Source organism: Pterocles gutturalis, unplaced genomic scaffold (assembly GCF_000699245.1).
Source record: "Pterocles gutturalis isolate BGI_N339 unplaced genomic scaffold, ASM69924v1 scaffold4336, whole genome shotgun sequence".
NCBI classification, from domain to species: domain Eukaryota; kingdom Metazoa; phylum Chordata; class Aves; order Pterocliformes; family Pteroclidae; genus Pterocles; species Pterocles gutturalis.
The window spans coordinates 44,053-54,689 of record NW_010102779.1 but is presented as its reverse complement, the minus strand read 5'-3'; the positions used below and the strand labels follow the sequence as shown (position 1 = coordinate 54,689).

At 44.0% G+C, this 10,637-nt stretch overlaps 1 protein-coding gene across 1 annotated transcript in view; it reads left to right on the top strand.

Annotated features, from left to right (window-relative positions):
• Window positions 1-1,480: 1,480 nt before the first annotated feature.
• LOC104471171 (chromosome unknown open reading frame, human C8orf46) overlaps window positions 1,481-10,637 on the top strand; it is a 16,879-nt gene continuing 7,722 nt past the window's right edge. The window contains exons 1-2 of the mRNA XM_010086416.1: window positions 1,481-1,547; window positions 4,963-5,018. Of these exons, the coding sequence (XP_010084718.1) occupies window positions 1,481-1,547; window positions 4,963-5,018 (123 nt within the window). The remainder of the gene's footprint in view (window positions 1,548-4,962; window positions 5,019-10,637) is intronic.

The following is a 10,637-nucleotide window of genomic DNA, read 5'->3' as shown; positions in this document are numbered from 1 at the left end:
GATTGCTTGACACAGGAACAATAGGGGGATAAACAATTGCCTTCGCGCCCGTGCAGCTCCCCATCTGTTGAGTGTGAGGGAGCCGGGTAGGGACAGATGAACACGCCAGCCGAGCCTGATGTTAATGACATCAGTCATACAAGCAGAACATGTGGCGCAATAAATCAAAAACTAATTGAACTTTGGTTGATTATATTGCCATCCCACTGCCCATTTCAAACACGGCGCGGTCGCCTGGGACAATGCCCCCAGACCCACAATGGCTTTGCTGTCCCTGGATGGCAGGAGGCTGCCCTAGGAGGTAGCAAGTGATACCAGCTTCTCTTTACTTGTTTCTTTCTTGAAACAGCAACACCTTCCACTCAAACCAAATGCTTCTAGGCTTGAGATGTGTATTTGACCAATATTTATTATTTCAAAGAAGAAACATTACATGAATATGACAGTGACAGCTCATGTTTGCTGGCACTTTCCATCTGGGACTGTTGGTGGCAGACATCTGTAGGAGAAGACAGCACTAGTTTTTGTGTTAATTACACACACGTGCTAGTAATGAAGGCTCTTCATCAGACTGACATAATTTTAAATCATTATTCACAGTTGAAAGTGTTTCTGCTACATCAGTTGCTGGAGCCTGCAAATGAAGATTTTCGAGCTTAGATGTGTGTGGCAGCAGTAAGTCACCAGAAGTTGAGGGAGCTGATTTTCATATATGTGGAAAGGACTAAATTCTGATGGGAGCACTAAGGAATGAAAAGCTTTAGCAAGAAGACCGTTTACTGAAGTGCATGAATATGGAATTGGGCCCCAGACCATCAAGTCATATAGGAACCCATCTATAGCTGAGCCACCTGCCCTCCCTCTGTAGCCACTGGAGTGCAGGAGGCATATATGTCTGTCTGATGTGCCCTTCTTTAGTCATCTGCATTTGAAATTTTCACACTGAAGTGCCCAGGATTCAGGTACTAGTTTATGAACTTAAAAGGTAAAGCACAAAATGCTTTTCTTAATACACCTAGAATCAGGTCCTCATTATAAGGGAGGAGCAAATTTTTACAATAAGTGTGTTAAAGTACACAAAGTATTAATCCGACTTATTTTTAAAATCCTTGCAGTACTCCTGTAAATGTTTATTTGCCTATACATTGGCTGCACAGAACAGACTTTAATTATTAGCCATTTATTGCAGAGGATTCTGCAAACTGGTAAAAGGAGACATAAAATAAAATGCTCCTATCTGAGTAGAGACTTAAGTACCAGCTAAATTAAATCTTTGCATTAATAGTATTCATAGAAAGGCAGATGGGAGCAGAAAATGTTGCAATAAAGAATATGGAATGAGATGAGATCACAGCATCAGTCTGTCCTTTGTAGATCTGGACAATGATCACAGAGCCAGATTGGATTAGTGAAACCTATTTACCAGAAGTTCAGAGCAGTTGCATGAAGCTGAAAGGCAGTCAGGAAGGAGAGGTGGAAAATGCACCAGATTTACAGCTGCAGCGACGAAAATCTAGAAGTTTTCACCACTGTGATTTCATCCAAATGTGAGTACATCAAAACTGTAACAACCGCTACGGTGTTGTCTTTTAGAGGGACAGGGTGTTTAGCATCAGGGAAATCTCCGAAGTGAGCAGCTCATCTGCTCTGCTGTGCCGTGCCGTGCTCTGCTGGCAGCCCCGCGCTCGTTGCTTGTCTTTGGAGCTAATCCACGCAGGTGCTTCGACATTGTGGCTGTGTAAAATCTTTGCACTCGCGAAACTGGGAGATCTGGAATTGGTGTTGATATACCTATGAGGTAATTGCTAAAGTGACAGCTTGCAACTGTGTGGCTATTCTGTGTAATAGAAAAGAAAATGAAGTTCTGCAAGCAGTTAGCAGCTCAGATGAACCGGGTGAACTGCATGAATGTTGAATTTAAGTCTGCTGGCTCAATAAGTGGAACATTTCCAAAGCCATGCCCTGGAAATGAATGCATGATTAACATTAATTGCTTGTAATGAAGAGTAAGAACCGGACAAAGCGCAGTCTGCATTTGATTGAACAAATTAGTTTAAACCCAATGGCTGCATATTTCAGCAACAAGAAAGCAGGTAAAAGCAGGGAAAACAAATTGTGGGGTCAGATCAGATCTTTACGTACAAGCTGCAAGCATGAGCTCTCAGCTGCTTAATTTCAGAATGTAAGTGGAAATGACAAAGTGAACCATCACTGTAATTGTTTTTGTTGCCCAAAAGCGGGGCTGTACAAACATCCTTTTGCAGAAAATCCAGAAGCATCAACTGCAAGGATTCATTCTGCCCTTCTTGCTCCCACTCCCTGCAGAAAAAAAAAATGTTTGCAGGGAGAGCACTGGAGCCCCACTGTTTGCATTGTTGCTATTGTGTTCCTGTGCAAGTGGGTCTCTTCTGGCTACCTCTGTGATTCACTCTCCTTTCAGTGGCTATTCAAGTAATTGCGTGTTTGCTGGTGCTGTGACTTCCCTTTCATGCCTTGCCTTTCTTCAGCCCCTGTAAGCCATTTGCCACTCTCTCTGGCAGATAACAGGCAGTGAGTTGGACTGGATCATACATACTCTGAAAACATGCAAATTTATTACCATTAGGCACATTTATGTGTTGTTACTTGAGCACCAGCCTGTGTACCAATAACAGCACAACAGTACTTGCTTCTGGTAGAAATCTGTATAAACTGTGCTCCTTACACTGTCCAGTAAAATGCATAAAATATTAGCAAGACAAGATAGTTCCTTGCGTCGCTAACCTTTTCTGTGCTTGAGTGTTTTGCTTGTGAGCAATTAGTCTAGTCCTCACATGATTAAATTCCAGAAGTACAGGTGATTACAGCAGCTTCAAAAACAAGTTGCAACATATTCCTAGGAAAAAACCCACCTTCATTATGTTTGTCTGGTTTTCATGCCACACTCACCAGGGTTTAAAATATAAAAAATGTCCTGCAGAAGAAGGCATTAGGGATCCCTAAGGATACCACGCGATGCAAAACAGACCATAATCAAACTGACAGTTTAGCACACTCTCAAGCTCTCCACAGGCAGATAACTTGCTTCTGGTGAGCTCAGCGCGGAAGCACCCTGCGCTGCAGCCGGTCACTGGCAGGGACCCTGGACAAGGTCGGCCACCTCCCATGTTACTGCTGTGCTTCACTATGGGCACAGCATAGGCCAAAACTTTATTTATATCCAGTGGGGTCCTAGTGCTCAGCACTCATATCCTCGCTGGGGTATTGGGGGCTGGCATTTAAACAAACACAAGCTGTCTAGGAAGAGTGACTCTGGTCCCACTGCCAGCTCCGCTTGTACTGGAGCCCTGGAAAGCCCGGTCACTTGTCGTTCCTGCCATCAGAGGAGAGGAGTTTGGCTGCAGTAACGAGCAGCCTTGGATGACCTCAAGCTGCTTCCACAGGTTCAAAACTCTCTGCGAACATTAATGCATAGCAGCGATAAGCACTGTCATTCCTGGAGTTGAATGTATGCCAAAAATTTAAGGGAAAGCTTTACCCGGAGAGTAAGAGTCACCCATCATCCCATAACAAACCTTCCTGGTTCTTCAGAACCTTTGGATTGTACATGGAGCCTGAACAGGAAACCCCCATTCAGATGGCTTGCCCTCAGGGTCAGCCTTTAGAACTGGAGTTAATTCTCTGAATTTGGCAGGTTAATCTAGCAGCTGAATTTGGCTGCTAAATCCTGTAGCTCCTCTAGCCTGAACACAAGGCAGAGCAGTAATTTCAAAGAGCAAAGGGTGAGATATGGTGAGAGGGAGAGCTGGGAGTATCGCAGAGTCTTTCAGGCAAGTTTCAAGTCAAACTGAAACAACAAGTGTTTAAATCACTTCACTGCCTACAGTTTTGGTGTCTTCATGGGTTTAAGAAACTGCATTGGGTGAGGCTGAGATGGAGTTGGCATCCCCCCAGCAGCCCCCCAGCGCTGAGCATCACCCTGGCAGCCAGCAGGGGGTGTGTGACACAGCTTGGGAGGGGCGGGGCCGGGACAGCTGACCCGGATTGGCTGTTCCAGACCATGTGACCTCAGCTCAGCCATAAAAGCCAAGGGCAGGGAGGAGGAGGGGGGAATTTGTTCCTGTGTTTGTCTCCAGGAGCAGCTGCTGCACACACTGAAGCTCTGCTTTCCTGGGAAGTGGCTGGACATCACTTACTGAGGGGAAGCAGAGAATAACATCTTTGTTTACCTTTTGTTTCTGTGCGTGGCCTTGGCCTTTGCTTTAATTAAACTGCTTTTATCTTGACCCACGAGTTTTTCATCTTATTCTCCCCCTTTATTGTGCTGAAGGGGCAGTGATAGAGGGGCCTGGTGGGCACCTGGCATCCAGCCAAGGTTAACCCACCACAGAAACAAAATTGAGAAATAGACTTTAAGCAAAATGCCCCAAGTTAAAGAATTGAATGGGTCATTCTGAGGATTGAAAAGACTAGGCTTAGTGCAGATGGTGTGCTTTGGACATCATGCAATGAAAGTGGAATTACATCATGAAGGAGTTTGAGCTTATTGAAAAAGTCCCTATTAGATAAAATGATAGGACTCTCCAAAGTTAATGTATACACTAGTCATGTTTGAAGATGACTGGATGGAAAAAGCAGCTCATTTCCTTCTGAAACACTGGCAGGTGGAAGGGCAGATCAAAACTCAGGAAGGAGGACGGTTCCTTCTGGAAGCCTATGGGAGAGGTGCAGAAACTTGGGGAAGGCTGTTGCCCTGTGCCCACAGATGTCTGTATTATATAGGTGGAGCATGGTCTCTGAGGTGACATTAAAAAGGACTTTCTTTTGGATTGTTTCAGCTGGAATCCTCCTTAAACCCTTTCTTCTTTCCCCCCTCCCCCCCATGACCCCAATGTATTCTCACAGAGGACTTTCAGAGGTGTGTAACCTCATCCTGTCCACTTCCACTGCACCCTGACAGTGTTCCTGTTCTTCTTTTTGCAGCATGTAGTCCTGCCCGAAGACGAGCCAAAAGTACACAGCACATCCTAGCAAAGAGTGTAAGAAAAATCTCCCTTTCTCTCCCTCTTTTTTTTTTTTTTTTTTAATTCTAGTTGGCTACACTTATCCTTGAATATTCCATGGATAAATGGGAAGCAGATCTTTCAGGACAATGAAGTGCATCAGTGTCTGATGTGGGGAGTGGGGTGGGAAACAGAAAGGAGAGTTTCTGTAAAGCTACAGTTTATTTATAGAAGCACCTTGAAACATCAAAAAATAGGGTCTTGCTGTGCAGAGACAGTCAAAATGAACATAGCAGCTTATCAACATGGGTCATCCAAGGGAATCGCAGACTTAATTCTTATCCATAAAGCCTTAATAATAGTGCCAGAGGGACAGGCAGGAATGAAAAGCAAACAAATCATACAAATACGTATATGCATTAATCAAGGAGACAGTATCCCATTCGTGGGGAATCTGGGAGAAAAACATTAAGCAATGGAGTGTAACCTTGATTCAAAAAGGTGGTTCCGAGAGAGCCACAGGAGGATGCTTGTTCCTTGGTCCCGGCGATGCTTGCCTGTCCTCAACTCACCCCTGGTGCACTGGCACAGAGGGCACAGCCAGAGCTTTACCCACTCCCTGCAGGTGAGGAACCCGCCCCCCCCCCAGGTTCAAATAACTGAACGTTTTTCATGCTCTGAGAAAATATTTTCCAAGTTTGGACACTTTGACACATGGGTGTGAGGTTTATTGTCTTCAGAGCCAGTTTTCCCCCCTTAAATCCACTTGGCCCTTTCACAACCCCTCCCAAGATCTTTTTATCACAGTTCTGAGTTGCAGGAATGATGGCTTCTTTCTCTCCTGCATATCAAAGCACTTTTTACAAGGTTTGAGACTCTTCTGCCAAAGTAGTCTTCTCACTACAGACCTCTCTCCTCACTAGCACTTTGTTGAAGTATTTCGCTCCAAAGCCTTTCCTTTTTCCATGGCCTATCCCACTTCCCAGCCCCATGCTCAGTTGTAAACAGCCTCCTCTTTGGATTCTTGATTCCCTGTCTCCCCACAGCACCGTAGGTCCCCCCTGCTTACCGCCTTTACCCATGCACTGGAAAAAACCTTGACACATTCACTCCCATCTCTTCTCTTGGTTATCAAAGTGGATCACAGGATCCAATGCTTCACGGGATGCCTGAAGTGATCCCCAGGAAGGGTCAATAACACACCTGTCATGTTTGGGTAGAAACTATGTGTGTGTCTATTTTCTCAAATTGTGAAAAGCTTATTTTTGTCTCAAAACTCAGGCTGAGGTTTCAAAATTTTTCCTCATTCCAAATGAGAATGAAAGTCAGAGTGCCAGAGCGTTACTCAAAATAAGCCATTCTGAGATACCCCTTTTTATTTGTTGTGCCTTTGGTATATTTCGTTTTCCATGTAATACAAAAATAGCAGAAAAGTCCAAACCAACAGTGAACTATGCTGACTTATAATTTATCTGAGCATTCTGGTTTATTCTTTGTTTTTTGACAAAACAGATACTTTTCCAACAAAATGTCCAGATTTCTAACCAGAATTTTTTCATTAAACTGTTAAGTTGGAAAATTCTCACCCAGCTCTCATCGAAATCTAGGGCAAGTGTATGTCTGTTATCATGTTCCAAATCTCAGCAGATAGATAGTTGCTGTTTCTGCTAAGTGGGAGCCTCTAATATTTAATTTGGATTGGATCAGCTGCTCTAGCAGCACTATACTCGTAAAGGTCTAAGAAAATAAGTAAGAAAGTCCCTGGTTTGTTGCTCTATGTTTAGAGGATTTTTGTTTTCCTTTGGGGCTTTCCTGACCCCAATTAAAGATGTCTTTGATTGGCCCTTAGTCATGATGCAGGCAGCATCATATTAGCAGTGGGAGCACTGAGCCTGAACAATGGTCTGCAGCTCCAGCTAAGAAAACAAGCAAGGCTCTCAAACCAAAGCAATGGCAACAGTCAGCTCTTAGATTTCTGCATTCCCCTTCTTCAGTGTGATGCAGCTGCTTGAAGCTCATGCGTAAGCATTCAAATAAGTAGTATGTACTGGAATATACATGCCTGTGAGGAAGCTGTGATTGCCAATTTCTAGACCCACACAAAAGTAGCAGAATGATTATTTATTTTTCAGTTTTACCTCTGCACCTGCAGTCAGTGCTGTAGAAATGCCTCAGCTAACATGAGATCTTCTGCTCTGGTGATTGCAGTGGATGCACAACTTTAATCCTCAACAAGGGCAAAAATAGCAAGCAATGTGGACATCTGCCAGACATTTTTTTTTGCAGCAGAAATACTCAAGCAGTGTAGCATTAAGTGATTTAACTGGCCTTGGGGGTAACTTCCATCACATTCAAAATCCATCCCAAAACCATGATCAGAACTGTGCAAGGGTGAGAGAACGGGGGAAACACCTTCTTTTTTTTTAACTGGGTGTTTCACCGATATGCTTATTTGCAGTTCCTATTGCCCTATTAAGAGTTATTTTCATGGATAGTAGATCCTTCCTTTCCCTTCCCTTGCTCTCCCAGCCCCCAAACCCTTTGGTCAGAACTCTAAAACCAGTCTGGACACCAGGACCTGGCTACTTTGCAGAAAAATGGCCAATCCCTCTGTGCATGCTAGTACTGTCACATTAAAAATTAGATCAACATTAGACCATAAAAAACAGCTTAACTCTATAAATCTGGCATTTCCTCCCCTAACAAGCACTTCATTGTTCAGCCTATAAGCTTCAAAGTTTTATCCAAAGCCAGACGTTTAATTGTCACCTTTTATGGTTGCATGTTGGTTTGGCAGTGTGATTTTGGGTCGCGAAGCACTGTCTGGTTTGTTGGAACATCCTCTGCACTGCTCTGCAACCCTCGTGCGTCCTCCATGGTCCCTGCTTAACGCAGCTGGTATGCCAGGCAGTAAAATCCACGAAAGAAGAGACTTTGCTGAGCTCTGAATTCAGAGTTGGCATCCTGCAAACAGACTGAGCTGCTCAAGGGACTTACAGGTTCTAAAAACAGTAGTTATTTAGAGAGCAGTTTACTAATTCTGCATAGTTTGGCTGACTCTGCCATTCACACAGATTTAAATTCCCTGGTATATCTAGAAAAGAAAAGTGACTTCCAGCTGATCCTTCTGCATTACCCTAGGTACCCTAGAGAAATGTCAGCTCCAGTTTAGATCAAAACTGTGCTACAGCAGGTTTAGTTTCCTGACCTAGATAAGTCTTTACATATTACAGTAGTGGGTGAGGTAGCCAAAGCCACAGTGAAGTCTTGAATTAGGGGATAAGAAATTCCAGAAGTGTACTACAGCCAAATGCTGTAAATAAAGATGTTAATAGAAGATGTGCTGTGGAGATTGTGCTGTTGTCTCCAGCTGTAAAGGAAAATGGCATTGCTACTTCTTTATACAGACTCTTCTGCTTGAAAGCATTTTGGCGTTACTGACATGACACATTACAAGGAATCTTGAAAACCTAGACAACATATCTAAATAATTCCTGCTATTATTGGAGTTAAAAATCGTGCTTCCTTCCCCCAAACTATATTTAATCCTTTGCAACGCATTGGCAGATTGTTAAGTTTCAAGTCAGTAGTGGTTTATACTGATCAAATAAGCCACTTTCAGGATTAGAGACTGTCCTGGTTTTGGCTGAAACGGGAGTTACCTTTCTTCATAGGAGCTAGTGTGAGACTGTGTTTTTGGATTAGTGCTGAGGAGAAGGCTAAAAAGGTACTGATGTTTATGGTTGCTGCCAGGACAGTCAAGGACTTGGGAGGACAGCACCAACTAGTGTTCGACCTTAGGTTTAGGATTGAGACCCAAATTGGCCAATGGTCTATTCCATATCATGCACATCATGCCCAGTATATAGATGAGGATCAGTCTGGAAGTGTTCTCTCACAAGGTTATCTTCCTCTCTCAGTTGGCTCTCAGTCTCAGATGCTCACGCTCTTATCTCTTTTTCCGGGATTGCGGCTTTGGGACTTTCCCTGCTCCACGATCATTAGCTGGGAATGCGCTGAGCCTTGGTCATCGGGTGGTGAACATTTGCACTATGTATCACTCATTTGTATATGTTACTATTATTATTATCATGATTATTATCACTACTATTTTCAATATTATTGTAGTTTAGTTATTAAATTGTTCTTATCTCAACCCACAACTCTTTTTTCCCTCTACCCCTTTAATTCTCTCCCCCATGCCCAGGCGGGGGGAGGGTGAGCAAGCAGCTGCATGGGATTTGTTTGCCTCTAGCTGGGTTCACAACCACAACAGAGACAACTGCAGCTAGCATCCCAATTACCAAAAATGCTCTTTCCATGACTATGCAAAAGAAACAACCTCAGGTATCTCAGCAGCAGAGACTTAGAGACATTTTCTGTCACACACCAAAGAAGACTGTGACCAAGTGCACTGCACATATTTCCAGAGCTGGTGGGAAAGGTGAGCTTTGTAGTGTTCCTGGAAAGCCAGAAGAGCCTGGTTCATGCAAAGCAAGCTCCAAGGGCTGTCATGAGAGATCCCTGCCAGCCCCAGCCTCATTGTATTCATAATGAAGACAGGTGTCCCCACCGAAGTCACTGAGGGTAATGCCTCTGGTAAGCAGCTTGCACAGTTCAGGTGGTCAGGGCATGCATGGACACAGGAGCCCGCAGAGGGATGGAGAATTCCAGGGGCAGCTGTGAGAGAGCCAACACCAACTGCTTAAGCAGCAGCAGGAGGCCTCTCACCACCAGCATCACCCTCGTTTCTGAATTACCAGAGCAACGCTGAGGCTCGGCTCTGCCCAGCAGCACCAGAGTTGTGGCCCCAGCCACAGCCTCCTTTAGCACGTGCTTCTCTTCAAGGACACCAGCAGTCCCTTTGACTTTAACTTAACACTGGGCATGTCCTTAAGTAGCTTACAGAGCATGGACAGTGTTAGGCTGTGTGCCAAAAATCCACAGAACTATGAGAAAACCCCTCTTAGGTCTTGGATTAGGCTTAGGTTGCCTCACCAGCCCTTTCCAGCAGTACTTTTGCCTGCTGTTGGGCAGCTTCTGCTCCTTATCTTGCTCATCAATAGGATCTAGGTCATGTAGCCTCCTCCAGACTCCTGAGGGTACATAGAGTGAAAAGACTAAAATGTGGCCAGGTTGGGGATTTTTTTTTCCTGTTTTGGAAAACATTGCTTTGCATGTGTTTTTATATCTGTGTAACAATTCACGTACACAGAATATTTCAGATTAATGGCAAACTGAGTTAAAACTTACTTAAAGAAAATGGTCAATTTTGCACGAGGGGACACACTTGAATGCAGTCTTGTTTTTATCTTGAGTGCATGTTAGAAGGCAGAGCAATAGATGGAATTAAGGCTTTTTCTATGCCAACAGCAGGATGCTCAGTTGCAAGTCCCCTTCTTGAGACAAAATAACTGTATTTGTATATAAAACATGTAGATGGCCACTATCACTCGTCAGTTAGATGCAAGCAACTGCTTTTCTCCTTGTCTTCCAACATAAGATCAACACAAGCCTAATAGGGAACAGTCGTAACTGTTGCCACGAGTCTTATTTCCTTGCTGGTTTGGATCTCTGCCCTGATTACCTGGTTCTCTGTGAGGTAGTGGCAAGTCTTCAGGGAAGAATAAAAAAAGATTGAACAAAAAAAAACCC